Source organism: Mastomys coucha, unplaced genomic scaffold (genome assembly GCF_008632895.1).
Source record: "Mastomys coucha isolate ucsf_1 unplaced genomic scaffold, UCSF_Mcou_1 pScaffold7, whole genome shotgun sequence".
Taxonomy (NCBI): domain Eukaryota; kingdom Metazoa; phylum Chordata; class Mammalia; order Rodentia; family Muridae; genus Mastomys; species Mastomys coucha.
The window spans coordinates 86,470,953-86,486,871 of NW_022196913.1; the positions used below are offsets into that span (position 1 = coordinate 86,470,953).

The window sequence follows — 15,919 nt, forward strand, 5'->3', positions numbered from 1 at the left end:
GGAGAGTGACATCATCAAAATTGTATCAAAGGAGGTTAATATCTCTTTCTACCAATCTGTTATTAAAATAATAATGCAGATAATGGCAGATAATACTGTTAATATGAATTATGATATGGAAAGACATGGGAGAAACAACTGACTATAATTTAGAGTGTCTTTGCAAATGAACAATCCTATTACTGTTTATTAATTTTGTTTTTAAATAGTTATCCTCCAGGTTAAAAAATTTGATTGTTTATTTGCTTTGGATAGCTGAGCTTGTGAATAGAACAGACTTTAAATAGATTTAACATTGTAATTTAGAGATTTTACATAATGATTTGGTAATGAAATGGTATAAAATGGGGTTCTATTCCAAGAAGCAAAAAAACAAATAGAAGAATGGTAAAACACTGAAGCCAACTATTGAAGTGTTAAGTTTATCTAACAGGCAGTGGTAAGTCCCTTTGTGTTTAATCAGACAGTAGAGAAATCTATGGAATTTTCTAGGGATAACTAGCAGGTAGAGCAGAATTTAAGATGAATTCTCCCCCTAAAGAAATGTTCAACATCCTTAGTCATCAGGGAAATGCAAATCAAAACAACTCTGAGATTCCACCTCACAGCAGTCAGAATGGCGAAGATAAAAATCTCAGGTGACAGCAGATGCTGGAGAGGTTGTGGAGAAAGAGGAACACTCCTTCATTGCTGGTGGAATTGCAAGCTGGTACAACCACTCTGGAAGTCAGTTTGGCGGTTCCTCTGGAAATTGGACAAAGCACTACCAGAGGATCCAGCTATACTACTCCTGGACATATACCCAAAAGATGCTCCACCATGTAATAAGGACACATGCACTACTATGTTCATAGCAGACTTATTTACAATAGTCAGAAACTGGAAACAACCCAGATGTCTCTCAACAGAGGAATAGATACAGAAATTGTGGTACATCTACACAATGGAGTACTACACAGTGATTAAAAACAATGAATTTATGAAATTCTTAGGAAATGGATGGATCTGGAGAATATCATCCTGAGTGAGGTAACCAAATCACAAAAGAATACATATGGTATGCACTCTCTGTTAAGTGGATATTAGCCAAGAAGATCAAAATACACAAAGTACAATCCACAAACCACAAGAAACTCAAGAAGAAGAAAGAGCAAAGTGTGGATACATCATTTCTTCTTAAAATGAAGAACAAAATACCCATGGAAGGACTTGCAGAGACAAACTATGGAGCAGAGACTGCTCCACCTGGGAATCCTTCCCATATTCAATCATCAAATCCAGACACTATTGTGGATGCCAGCAAGTGCTGGCTGATAGGAGCCTGATATAGCTGTCTCCTGAGAGGCTCTGACCGTACCTGACTAATATAGAAGTAGAAGCTCACAGCTATCCATTGGACTGAGTACAGGGCCCCCAATGAAAGAGCTAGAGAAAGGACTCAAGGAGCTGAAGGGTTTGCAGCCCCTTAGGACGAACAACAATATGAACTAACTAGTACCCTCAGAGCTCCCAGGGACTAAACTAACAACGAAAGAGTACACATGGTGTGACTAATGGCTCCAGCAGCATATGTAGCAGAGGATGGCCTAGTCGGTCATCAATGGGAGAAGAGACCCTTGGTCCGGTGAAGGCTCTATGCCCAGTGTAGAGGAATACCAGGGCCAGGAAGAAGGAGATGGTGGGTGAGCAAGGGGAGGGGGAGGGATCAGGGGTTTTTGTTGTTTATTTTATTTTATTTCATTTTTTCAGAGGGGAAACTGGGGAAAAAGATATCATATGACATGCAATATGTAATAAAGAAAATATCTAATTAAAAAAAAAGATGAAGTCACAGGGTATTTTTTTCCTGATACAAATACCACAGCTCCCTCCCTTTGAAATAAGGTTGAACCCGTGGGTTGGTCTTTGTTACTTTCTGTGATTATGTGCATACTGTAGATCTTTATATTTCTAGAGAACTCACTGGAGAACATCACCTTGTAGGACTGATGATCTAAACAGCTTAACTAACAAGTCCAAGAGCTAGGGAAATATAGATAAACCTAAGTAAAGAACTGAGGATCTTAGTTTCCAGAACTATTCAGACGTGATTAGTTCCAAACACCTCTATGAGTTTGGAAGAGGGTGTTGTAGCCCAGGTAAGAGCTTATTCCTAGGCAACCTTGATTACAGCTTCTGAGACCATAAAACCATCAAGTTTACATGATACAAATCCAGGCTTCTACCCCACAAAAATAAGAAATTGTGTTGCTTTTTTTTTTTTTTTTTTTTTTGGTTTTTCGAGACAGGGTTTCTCTGTGTAGCCCTGGTTGTCCTGGAACTCACTCTGTAGACCAGGCTAGCCTCGAACTCAGAAATCCACCTGTCTCTGCCTTCCAAGTACTGGGATTAAAGGTGTGCATCACCACTGCCTGGCGAAATTGTGTTACTTAAAGCATCTCAATTTGTATTGGTTTGTTATTTGTTTTCAAAATCTAATGTGACTATTGCCAACATCATCAAAAGATGTTTCAAGAATGCAACAAGCTATACAATTAATCTAATTGCTTTATGATACAAAGATAATATCTTCCTATATTACATGGACCATGAATACATAAAAGAATAAGTAATTGTATATAAAAACATACATGTATACATACATACATACATACATACATACATACATACATATAGTTTTTCACAATGCTTAGCATACATTATGTCATGTTTTGATAGTCTTTGTGAGGACTAAAAAGAACCGGAAAACATAATGTTGATGAGAATGAAAATGATAAATTTGAACAGTTTTATATGGCAAGTCTCAAAGATGACTCATATTAAAGAGAGAAATAAAAGGAGGAAGGAGAGAAAGATGATGTAATTTTCAGCTTGGATGATTGGATGAGAATGATGCTGTAATTGACCTTAAGAGTGTAGCAGGAAGAATTGATTTGGCTGAAGAGATAACGCATTCTGTTTTGGCACTGTGAAATCAGTGTGCCTGTGGGAGGGTGTCCATATGGAGAGGACCAGTGTAAAGCTGGAAATGGATATTTTACTTAGGAAAGGTCTGGATGTACAGAAGGATATGGAAATGTTTGAGAATTAGGTTATCCATAAACTGGTCTCTCTCATGCACATACTTTCCCGCACACACACCCACACAAGAGGAGAGACAGACAGACAAACAGACAGAGAGAAAGAGGTAAACAATTTGGGTGTGCATTTACCCTTTAATGCCTGGACCATCTCTCCTTGCCAGGGGTAAACAATTTTAAATCTTCAAAATTATGATAAATCTATGTTTTGGTAATAAGTTGTATGCCACTTTAAAAAACAAATTTCAGGATAACAAGTCTATTATATTTTCCTTTTCTTTAGAATTTCTTAGAGTAAATTCTAAATTGAAGAATGGTTTAGGTTGACTGTGCAGGTTAAGTCTGGTACAGGTATTAACAAATCATGGTTACATAGTAACTTCCAATATATTCCTTGGTTTTGTAAGCAATTAGTTTTTAAAATACCACTATATGCTTTCATTCATCCATTGTTATTTACCTATATAAGAGTAAACAGTTGCTTCTGAAACTATATGACTATGAAGCCTCATATATTTAGTATTTTCTAGCTTTATCCAAAATTTGCTCATTTATGGTCTATAGCATGTGCTATGGTTGCTATTGACTTAAAAAAAACAAAGATTGATGTTAATAGCAAGAGAAAACAATACTCTCCTGATTTCAGGGTGGCATATTAATCAAAAGTACTGAAAGAATGCCACAATTTAGCAGGCATAATCTTACCCTGTTGTTAGTCTTTTATTCATTATATATAGCCTTTCTAACTATGAATTTCCCAGTTGTTAAAAAAATAATTATGTTTTCTTAGGTTTTTTGTCTTATGTTGTAAGTAAGAAACTCTTTTAAAATAAAAGATAAGATGGTGAAAAGATATAAACCAGTACTATGGATTTTCTATTATGAAATCAATATACTCAGCCATAGTTATCCTCCCAAACTTGTAGAAAAACATGTGTTTATATAGTTATACAGAGTACTTTTCTATCTGCTGTTTTCTGTAATTTTATATTATTTTTTGTGCCTTGAGTATAATAGAAGGTTTTTGCTTTTGTTTTTGTTTTTGTTTTTTTCATACAAGGGCTCAAATCATGTTCTTGGACATCTGTTATCCTTTTCCTAGTTGTTCTGGTCACTCTCCTCTGAGTCATTCACCAGTAGGGACCATCGGGAGTTCTGAATGTGAGGGGAACATAAAAGAAAGGATGTTTGTGGAGAAGAGAAAGTCAAGACCCTAAAAGCAAAAGCAAAAGGCTTGGCAGTAGGATTATTTGAGGACTGTGTATGGAAGTGCACTATGATATATAGAGATGTTAACTTTGGTCAGGAGTATATTTCTTTATTTTAGTGAATAAGGCAGATGGATAGAGACAGATGTAGATAAGTTTATTTATTTAGAATCAATAGGCACGAGTATGGTGGCATATACTTGCCTTTGGCCCAATAACTCAGGAGTCTGAGGGAGGGGAATTGGATGTCTGAAGCTATACTGAGTTATACAGTGAGACTGTCTGAAAATAACAAAGTAATTTCTGTCTTTAGAAATTCCACTTCCTTTGATACATTGAGGCAGTGTTACCTGAAGAGAGAATAGAGGAGGAGTCTGGGGAGAGGAGATTGTAAACAATGAATCTACCCATACACAGTCCGGTGTTTTTCTCCATCAGCTTTCATGCTCTTTAAAGTGCTCCCTTTTCAATCACAAGTAATTAGATCATGCTTTAAAAAAAAAAAAAACACCTGTTTTATTATATCAGCTTTTTACTCGTGTTTATGTCTATTAAGCACAGTTCCTGCTTTACTTTGGAACCATATGTCTTTTGTAGACCACATATTGTTAAAATCCTTTCAAAAAAGGACTCAGAGCTAAGTAATTTCCTAAGTTCAGCTAATGGATGGTAGAACAAAATACAATTCCAATAATTAATCCTTAAATTTGCTTTCTAGGTAGTCACATGGCTGCATTGATGGTTAGGTTCATAAATGAGGCATATTTAACACACACTGTTGAGTATCTGAGGCCTATAATTTCTTTAAGAAGAACTTAGATTTGAAGGTGGGATACACATAACTGTTTAATGATTTTTTCTTTTTTCTGTCATTTCTTTATTTTATTCATTTTAAAACTGGTTGAGGTTCACACAGATGTTATAGCAGTTGTACAGTATCCCCTTATATGATATTCACAGGCTTTTTCTGTTACCACCCCTTATTTTTAAGCTACAAAAATGAATAATAATCATTATATATCATTTAAAAAAGACAGTAAAGGGAGAAAATGTCTGTTTAATGTAGTGATCATTTTTGTCATTTCATTCATGATTAAGGCAAGATGTTGCTACTTGTCCAAGGTCAGAAAAAAAATCAAAGGCATGTGAAATTAGAAACAAAAGTTGATGTGTTAAATGGTGATTATGAGTGTGAATAAATTACTTTCTTTAAAATGACTTCAAAAATGTATGGACTCCTTAAAATGGGTTAATTCTTGCTGAGAGAAATATCAGTGCTTGTACTGAACATGCTAATCAACTTTACAAAACATGTTCTTTCATTAGCTGCTTGTTTATTTGCAAGATGGTCTGGCTTGGGATTCTGGCTTATTTGGACCCTGAGTGAAGACATACATGTTTACTGCTTTCAAGAGATGGCACAATTTCAAACCAGATGCAGTTCTAACCCAGAGAATAGTAGTGAACACAGAGTCCTATCCCTACCCAAGAAGCTATTTGCAACTAATATATGTACTGTGAATGGGAAAACCAAATTTTCTCCGATGAAGCGAATCTATCAAGTGGGTATATCTAAAACTATACTCCAGCTCAGGCTCCATGCTCAGAGGTAGTTGTCCCAAAACAAAATATACCCCATGTTTTCCTGTGATTTTTGCTTCAGTTTGGTGTTGGCAGTATTTCTTTTCTTGTTTAGTCATTTGTTGGTTTGCTTGCTTTTTTGAGAGACATAGAAGAAAGAAAATCCTTCAAGTTTCGTGGGCAGAATGGTGTGGAGAAATTGGAAGTATATGAGGGAAAGAGAGTATAATTAGAATACAGTGTATAAAAACTGTATGTAGAAAGAAAGACAACAAGGGAAGGGACAGGCATCAGACAAATTTTATGAAGGAAATTCATATACCTCCTGTATGGCTAATATAGTGATTCATTTTTATATAATAAAATTATTATTACTTAAAATTGTTTTTTATTTTGTGTGCCTGGGTGTTTTCCCACACACACTTCTGTATACTACATGGACACCTGGTACCCAAAGTGGTTATAAGAGCACATTGGATTCCCTGAAATGGGTTTAATAAATGGCTGTGATTTATCACATGGATCTGGGAATTGAACCCTGGTATTCCAGTGTTCTTAACCACTGAGCCGCTCTTCTATTTCATTGATTACTTTTTTTTTTCTCAGTTAAAGGCCACGTACATTTTTATGATGCTGGGCTCTCCTCTGGTCCCAGTGGGAGAGGCTGCGCCTAGTCTGCTGGAGATTCAATGCCCCAGAGAAGGGGGAAAGCCCTGGGGGTTCACTCTCTCACAGGTGAAGGAGAGGGGGAGAGGGTGGGGAAAGTTGGGGGGGGGTTCAGGGAGGAAGTGACAGTACTTAGGATGTAAATATGTAAAAAAATAATTAATAAGTATAAATAAAAGGTCATGTACAATTTTATGAGTGAGTATCTTGATGGAAATACAATGCTGCTGCTACTCTTAGGTGGAGCCTGTTCACAGACTTGCATGTGGGTATATTAAGAGATGACACTTTCATCCAGATTACTAGGAAAATTGACTTATACTCTCCCCTATTTTTTTCTCCCTGATAAAATTCACCTTGTATGTTTGACTGCCATTATGTACAGGGGTGCTTGGGAATATGGTCGTAGAAAGAGGCACGGAACCAAGAACACTGGACTGCAACTGCAACTCCTTCTTTTTAGTGAAGTACCACACATGAGTCAGTTTTTAAATTGATTTACACTTTTTGACTAGGAATTAAGATCCAGCTAGAGACATTTGGAGTGAGAAATTTTGTAGAAAAAGTGTTTGAATAAGGTACCAGTTCTAACAGGGCTTAGGAACTCTGCAAATAGAATTATAGGCTATATCTCTTAATTGCTTGGTTGCTTAAAAAGGAAAATCCCTTTCTTAGGATGTTTTGAGGTTCATTAAGCTTCTTCTGCTTCTAAAAATTATCCTGAACTTAAAACACTCCCTCAACAAAACACTACGTTTCAGTAGAAGTAAAGACAATGTCCTCTGATTGAAACAATCGTAAAATGTTATCTGAAATCACACATCACTAATAATGACAGTTAAAAAATCTTCTACAATATCAAAGTCTACAATAAGAAAGTCTTTAGACCCTCTGTCTAAAATCCAGTGCTCAGACTAAGTTTGAAGTGCCTAAGTCTAAAAGTCCTAAACTTCAGTGCAGTATGAGATGTTAATAAATCTATAGTAATGAAAGATCATGCCAGAGAAATAATCACAGCAAGTTTACTGTAAGACCAGAGATACCATGGTTAACTCTGTGCCATGTGAAAACTATTTAGATTTCAAAACAATGAATCAAAAGTAGAAATTTAGAATATGGTCTATTTATGGTTGCCCACCTTGCATGAGATCTCTCTGAGGTTTATACCACTGATGTCTAAAGAATACTTATTAAGCAAATGTTAAACAGAGAATTGGGCTACAGTAGATTAGATTTATAGGAAGTTAAAAGTATAAATAATTGAATAATATAAATATTTGAGAATCTGGTTTAGTGTGATGGCTCATTCTTATCTTGCAATACTCAGAAAAGTAAAGAGGAGTAACTAAGGTTTAAAGCCAGCCTTGGCTATCCAATAAGGTTTGGAGCATTCTAAGCTTCAGAATTATACCCTATCTATATGCCTTATGTCTCTGCATGAAAATAAAATAAAATGAGACCACTATTGATATGAATAATGTCATATCAAATATGTGAACTTTTTTCATCTATGGTGATTATTGAATGTATAAAAAATAAGAAATTTATACAAACACATATGTGTTCATAAATGGCATATTATTGAAGAATAGTTCAATAAAAATTATAGAATGATTAAGAAACATTCTATTGCTTATAGTCCTTTAATCTTCCAAGTTAAATACAATAAATGAATACATAAATAAATAAATAAATAAATAAATTTTAAAAATGGAGAATATTAAGGTCAACAGAATCAATTTCAACCAGTGAAAATGTAGGAACAGGTTTTTTTTGTTTTGTTTTTTATTTGAAAATGAATTTAAGAGTCTCATGGCAAAATTTACTTTCTCAATTTGCCTAAATGTATTTTTTATTCTTCCAAGTAATGATATTGATATGAATAAACTAAATCTACTCTGAGAAAAACTTTAATAACAAACTTTAAATTGTTTTTTGTTATATCAGGTTTTCAGAAATTGATTTATTAAAATATATTCTAAATGTGGACTAAGCTTTATTCATATAAACATTTTTTTCTTAGCCAGGAACAGTCTAGCATTTGTCAATTTAAGAGAAAAACCTTAACTCCATGGAACTTTGAGCCCTTCTCTATGATTAGTTTCTATATGCTATAATGAAAGGCTGGGCATTACAGGGAGACTTACCTTTGTACAAATCATACTCAATCCTACCACTTAAAATTTGATTTTGGGTACATCATTAAATATATAAGGCTCAAGTTCTACTAAAACAATATAAAATAATCATAATATTGGGTTTTGTGAGGACAAAGTGGGATGCTATGTATGAAGGAGTCTATTATACCCTCACCATGCTGAAATATAATAATGTTGGTTTATGCTCAATTTTATATTTCTTTAGAAATACATTTATCTGTCTTTTTATTTCACAAAAATAAACAATGATAATTATTGGATGTCAAGTGGCCTGAGATTATTCTTGTCTCTGGAGTTTTTGTTTAAGTGAAAAATGTTTTAAATAATTATGAAAAATTCTACTTATTTTTTTGCCCTTCTTTTTAGTCAAAATATCCATTTAAAATGATATTAGCTCTAGGCTTTTAATATTTAAATTGCTGATAATCTGTGTCTCATAATATAAGTAGCTATCTTAATTCATTTATGAAGAAGTAATATTCTTAACTATTCTATAGTTGACATATTTTTCTTACAATTTTTTCTTGTATGCCTATACATTCCAAGTTACAAAATACTGTCAAAACAACGGTTAGATTACAATATCAAATAATAGGAGAATTCACTATGTGAATTCTTCTATGGAAATGGTTGAGTTGTAGTTTCTGAGTGCTGAACTATTTGATATTGTGGCAATTTACTTTTCTAAACATTTTTGTCAGACTCAAGTTGATAGCTCCCATCTCTTTGTTGTGAGTTAGTCAACAGAATAAAAAGATATTAGCATGTCAATCAGTCAAATGGAGATGTAGAATAAGCCCTATACAAAAGGGATAATTCAGAAATCTTCATGTTAATTTTAACTCTTACAAATGAATCTATGTATTATATCTGGTTTTGTGATTTTTGTCATCTTCTTCATCTGTCTATAAATCATCAATGTGTTTATTTTATAACTACATATATTCATGTGTTCTTTTTGTTATTAATCTAAAACAAGTTCAGAAGCATAGTCTCTTTTTTGAAGCAGCAGGATAATTGTGGTGCACCAGATTGCCAAGTTGAAACGAAAATAGAAATAACTAATATGGAATATATGGAGAAATACAACAGATTATAAGAAAAGAAAGAGTGTGTAATCATGCAACTTCATGGACAGTGACTACACATACAAGCAAATGAAAGCAGCTGACCACGTACCCACACACCTTGGCAGAGGTGCACTCCACACTCGCCGGCCACCGCCAAGACAGATGATCTCAGAAGAACCCTCGAGTCGGTAACCCAATGAACATGAGAAGGTCAGCGTATCTCCGACTCCAAAGCTGAACCCAACTCGGCTACCATATTGAGGTATCCCAGGGTCTTCACAAGGCTCAAGGTTATATTCTGTAAAGGGTTAATAAGTCACCCAGAGAAAGAGAATTAAGTGTGATCATTTTAAATACACATTTCTTATATTTATGGTCTTGCTACATAATCTGTAAGAGCAGTAATATGCTGTGGGACATTTGATTTTCTTTTTTGCGTGTTACATTTAAAAACTAACTGAATACTTTCATGTGTGAAATTCAGTGAGGATGGGGTAAATGTTACCTAAGTAATCAGCTCAAAATGTAACTATGTATTTAATGATGTTCTTTTCAGCATTATAAAAGTTTTCCACTTCATAGAGTTTTGAGTTAGAGTAATGACATGAGAGATGCATATTTTCAAACAAAAATGCATTTGGAATAAAATCATTATCAGTTAAAAAAAATACGATTCTCTCAACAGCTTTAATTTAAATGGCTCTTGTGCCTCTAGTATCAGGCATTCAATTAACCCATATTCTGAAAAACATCTATCTTTAGATGGAAATTTTCATGTAAGAAAACAAAGTACCCAATATTGGTAATGATAATTTGATAAATTTATACAGAAACCTTCCCCAGGAAATGAAAGAAAACAGTGAAAATGAATGAGCAAGTGAGTATAAAGGTAAAAGAAGGATTATTTATATATTACAATAATAAATATATAATAAATATAATACATTTAATATTTTTAAGTTAGCATATAATTAATTTACTTACTAATTTGTTCTTGCACAGATAAATAGCTATTTATCTTATTATAATTGTAAGGTACATTTTCATGTTGTAGGGATATCTTTCTTTAAGTTCCTTGGCCTAATAACAACTTTTCATGGAAGTCAAGTCATATTACAACTGGGATCTGAAATTAAGATCCCTGTAGGATATTCACAGTGGAATTGAATACAACTCAATACCATCAGATTCTGGGCATCAGGAAAGAATCCTCACGTAGCACAGGTTAGGGTTTACTGTCTATCACTAGTATCTTGGATACACAGCTAAGATTTTCTGTTTCTGACTTCATCCTTTCCATAGTGGGAACATTGCAATGGGAGATGAAGGGGCAGTTGCATTTCTACTCCCACATTTTTTTCCAACTGTTAATAAGTTGATGGCTTCCATTAACATATATATTATGTTGTTTTCCTTTAATGGAAGAGTTACCACCCCACATGAAGCCTTAGGCCAAGAGTTATACTAGCAGTATTATTTCCTGTAAATGATTCAGTTATTTATGAACACCTACTCATAGTTACTTTCTTATAGACTGTATATTCCAAAATAATAAAAGCAAGTTTATTTTTTATTTTGTCCAGTCAGTATATCTTTATAAGACACATAAAATTAGGTAGATTTTAGTCACATTTTCTTCTTGAGTTCAAATGAAACAATACAAAAGAATACTGTATAGCTATATATAATATTTATACATAATTTATATAGAATGCATAATATTTTTATATATAGAAAGAACTTTTAAATTTAGTAGGTATTCTAGAGGGTTTTGGTCATTAGAATGTCACATGAATTTAAGACAAAAAAAATTAAATGACTATACTTTTAACACCATTTTAGAGAATTTATTTATTTATTACTTATTTATCTGCCTGTTCTTTAATGTTTAGCAGTGAGTGACCACAGCCAATCTTGAAGGCATTTCTGTACTTGCTGAGAGGTTATTTTTCCTTTGTTTTTCTACTCTAAAATTTTAATCAGCATTTTTGCAATTTTTCCATTTTTGTTTGTCATATTAAAATAATTTTATAAACGTCACCATTTTAGATTCACAAAAATAGTTCTTGATTCTTTATTTTCTCACCAGAAAATGTGATGTTAAATCCTTCATATGATATCGAAAAGTCAGAAATGAAGCGCAATTGAGCCCTGAAGTTTCCATAAAGGCCAGCATTGATTGTTGAAGGAAGTTCTGAACCAGTGAGCCGTGCCAGTGGTTGGGTAAAACTACCATTCTCTGTGATCAGCAAATAGTCATGATGGTCTTCTAAATGAAAAGTGTGAAAGTTGAACTGCACACCTATGAATAAGAAATAGGAAGATCAGACTTACATTGGACAAAGCATATTCATATACCATAGAAAGAGGCCGTCAACCTAAAGTCTTTAGATGCTAGAGGTTTCAGAAATTGAAATCTACTACTGTCACAAATTGTAAATGTACAGAAAGATTATTGCCCATTCTGCTTCCTTCAGCTTACTTATGAACAATATGCTTGGTTCAGTCTTAGAAGCTGTGGAGAAATGTGTGAAATATATTAATTTGATATTTGTATTTACAAGGAAACTACAACACCTTTGCAGCTTACTGGTGACAATCTTGCATGCCTTTTCATTTTCTTCCTTCTCTGGGTTCTTCAAACAACATAAACAATGGTGCTCAATCAACCAGCTCTCTACTTTCAAATAAGCTTAAATCTACTTAGAAAAAAATAATAAATGGCCACAAGGAGGTAAGAAGTATTATAACTTTATTTATTTTACACTTTCCAGACTTTCCTTATACTGCTATTAAGCTGGCATTGTGATACAGTATGAGGTACCTTAAATGAAATGCTCTACAGTAGGGAGAGGGACCTTGTAGAGCCCACCTCCAACAGAAAGACAGGGAATCAAATGAAAGATGGGGCTGCCATCCCACAACCAAAAACTATGACCGATAATTGTTCCTGTCTGAAAGAACAGCAGGGACAAAAATGGAAAAAGGGCTGAGGAAAAGGAGGTCCAGCGATAGGTCAAAATTGGGATCCGACTCAGGGGAGGCCCCAAGGCCTGACACTCTTACTGAGGCTATGGAGTACTCACAAAAAGGGGCCTATCATGACTGCCCTCCGAAAGACACAACAAGCAGCTGAAAATGTCAGATGCAGATATTTACACCCAAAGGACTGAAACTGCCTGCCCCTGCAGTTGGATTGGGGAAAAAGAAGCTGAGGAGGAAGTTGACCCCACAGGAAGACCAGCAGTCTGACCTGGACCCCCGAGATCTCTCAGACATTGACCAACCAGGCTTCATACACCAGCTGATATGAGATTCCCTAACACTTATATAGCAGAGGATTGCCTGGCCTGGCCTCAGTGAGAGAACATGCACCTAACCCTCAAGAGACTTGAGGCCCCAGGGAGTGGGGATACCTGGTGAAGTGAGGGTAGGTGGTGAGAGTAGGCAGGTAAGGACTTCCTAGTGGAGACATGGCTGGGAAGGGGAGGTTGGGTGGCAGACCGGAGGGGGATGAAAAGTGGACTGTAGAAGAGGATTAAAGAATTAAAATAAAAGTCTGTTTTTAATACTGCTGGAAATACAATCTTCAAAGTTCTGCTAAAACTCACTTAACCAAAAATTTATGTTGAAAACCTGGATCTTTATTCTAGAATGAAGATGGAAAAGATTATAAATACCCATGTCCATCTGAGGAGAAAAGACACATAAACCAAACTTCCAAATATTCTGCAAAGTGTCATGAATTCAAGTGGTGTGAGTCAATATAGCATCATAGAAATAGAAGCAACAACCAGTCAAAGAGTTATCAGAAACTTCTAATGGCAGTGACCTCCAAAAGAGAAGGGGGTTGAAGAACAGGCCTGGGTCAGGCATCAGGAAGAAGAAAGGCAAAGACAAAATTCTAAAAGGGCAGTAGAAAGAAGCTCTCGGGTCTAAAATCACAGTTCTTTTCCTATTCAAGATGTTCTGGTAAAACAACTTATGTGAGAGATGCTCTTGTAAACCCTTAACCTAAAGCCAAAATAGTGCTGCTGTTATAGTATTTTAATAATGATTTAAGCAACGATAGCCTTCAAGGGGCCTTTGTACATTTTATTTTTCAACTTGTAAACTCATAGGTTTGTATTTGCTTTATAGATTATGACTAAAAGATTTTCTGATGTACATTATAGTTTTGCCAGGTCTCCGTCTCCATAAGACAACATAGATGTAGCTTAACTTTTGTTTTGTTTTGTTTTGTTTTACATATTTATTTGTTTTATTCTTTGATAGAGAAACTCATTGTATTGTTCAACACCCAACTTGAAATCACAGTATCCCTGACTCAGAATTCCTAGGGCTGAGTTTAAAGGTAAGAGCCAACATAATCAACTAAATTTAGCCTCCTCAGTTTTAAAATATATACTTAAGGATATTTTCACATATCACTATAAGCCAGAACCAATGTAGGTTGAATGATACCATAATTAATTGACTAGATACCTACTGAGAAGTCTTATGTGCCCAAACAGAAGAGTCTATCAGCCATACATACGGAAATTCCTTAAATCTTCAGATCCTTCTCTATATTCTTATAAATCTCTAAAGTACTGAGTTTCCACTGAAGTATGAGAATATTCCAACAGTTAAGTGCAAATATAAGTGGAAGGAGATTAACTTTAAAATTCCATCCTAGAATATTTAAGTCAAAAAGTGTGATGCAATTTAACACAAGTAAATACCAGTCTGGTATGAAAGTAGAAAAAAAAATCTGGCGCATATATAGTTACAGAATGCCAGGTATTAGTGATAACTGTCACACCAAATCACAATAGTCTAAAAACAGTTGTATGGTTAAATCTCATCTCTTAGTAACATGCCATGATAACAAAAGGATTAAAGAGAATGAATCTAAGTTTTTGTGTTTAGTTGTATAAAATTGAAACTTTTAGAGGTTAGGATTCCCATAGCTGGTTGGGTTTCAAAGGAAGAGACCTAGAATGATAGCTTATTTGTTTTTTATTTATTCTTTTTTATTAGATACTTTCTTTATTTACATGTCATATGATACCTCCTTTTCCAGTTTCCCCTCCAAAAAAATAAAAAATAAAATAAAATAAAATAAAAAACAAAAACAAAAACAAAAAAACCTGTTCCCTCCCTCCGTCCTGCTGCTTACCAACCTACCCTCTCCCCCTTCCTGGACCTGGCATTCCCCTACACTGGGGCATGACCGACTGCTATACATATACTGCTAGAGCCATTAGTCCCACCATGTGTACTCTTAGGTTGGTGGTTTAGTCCTGGGAGATTGTAGTGGCAGCCTTTGAACATCAGACATGCAAGCATGAATAACAATTTAAGAAATGATTAGGGTGTTTTTCAAGGATTAGCCCCACAATAGGAATTGATCATCAAAAAATGTCCTACCACGTCTCTAGACATGTGGCCTGAGAAAGGTTAGACTATTGTCTACCAACTGGCATAGATTATCCTTTTCTCCCAACTTTAAGTCCTTCACTACACTTTGCCTTGCCTTTGGAACAGTGCTTCAAGCAAACCTTCCTTAAAAGAGAGGCACCTAAATCCACATTCCTCAGCATGTAAATACCGATTTAATTAACACTTACAACCTGTAAAGATGTGAAACCTTAAGTGTTAATTAAACCTGTGTTTACAAAGCAAGCAGCATGTAGCCCTACATTTGCTTGATAATATTAGAGAGTTTATTTTAAACTCCCTTAATCTGTTGCATGATGAAATAATAGTACGTTTTCTTTACTTTCCAAGAGAAAGTTCTGTATCCTCGAAAACAATACAAACCAGACTTATAATATTAATGACCTCATTGCTTCTATGGCTTCCTATATTCTCACTTTAACACTTTTTCCTATAATCGCATTTAAGTCACTACAGGAAACCTAACTCTAACAACCCATATTTAATGCCAACCTCTCTATAAAATCATGCAGAATTTTATTAAAAGCAACTTTCTTTTATAAAAAAAACCTTACATTTGATCAAAACAAGCTTTTAAATTCTGACAGTATTTCTCATTGCTAGTTTTTGCTTTTGGTTTATTTTGGTTTTCAATAGTAATAATAAAATAAATAATAACTGTGTCAACAGTTATGAATGAAAACATTCAGCAGGGCGGTGGTGGCACACACCTT

At 34.6% G+C, this 15,919-nt stretch overlaps 1 protein-coding gene across 6 annotated transcripts in view; it reads right to left on the reverse strand.

Annotated features, from left to right (window-relative positions):
- Positions 1-15,919, reverse strand: part of Csmd3 (CUB and Sushi multiple domains 3) — a 1,179,548-nt gene that overhangs the window by 385,378 nt on the left and 778,251 nt on the right. For all 6 annotated transcript variants that reach the window (XM_031358937.1, XM_031358936.1, XM_031358940.1 and 3 more), the window contains 2 exons: positions 11,851-12,066; positions 9,874-10,062 (listed from right to left, as the gene is read on the reverse strand). In XM_031358937.1, the coding sequence (XP_031214797.1) occupies positions 9,874-10,062; positions 11,851-12,066 (405 nt within the window). The remainder of the gene's footprint in view (positions 1-9,873; positions 10,063-11,850; positions 12,067-15,919) is intronic.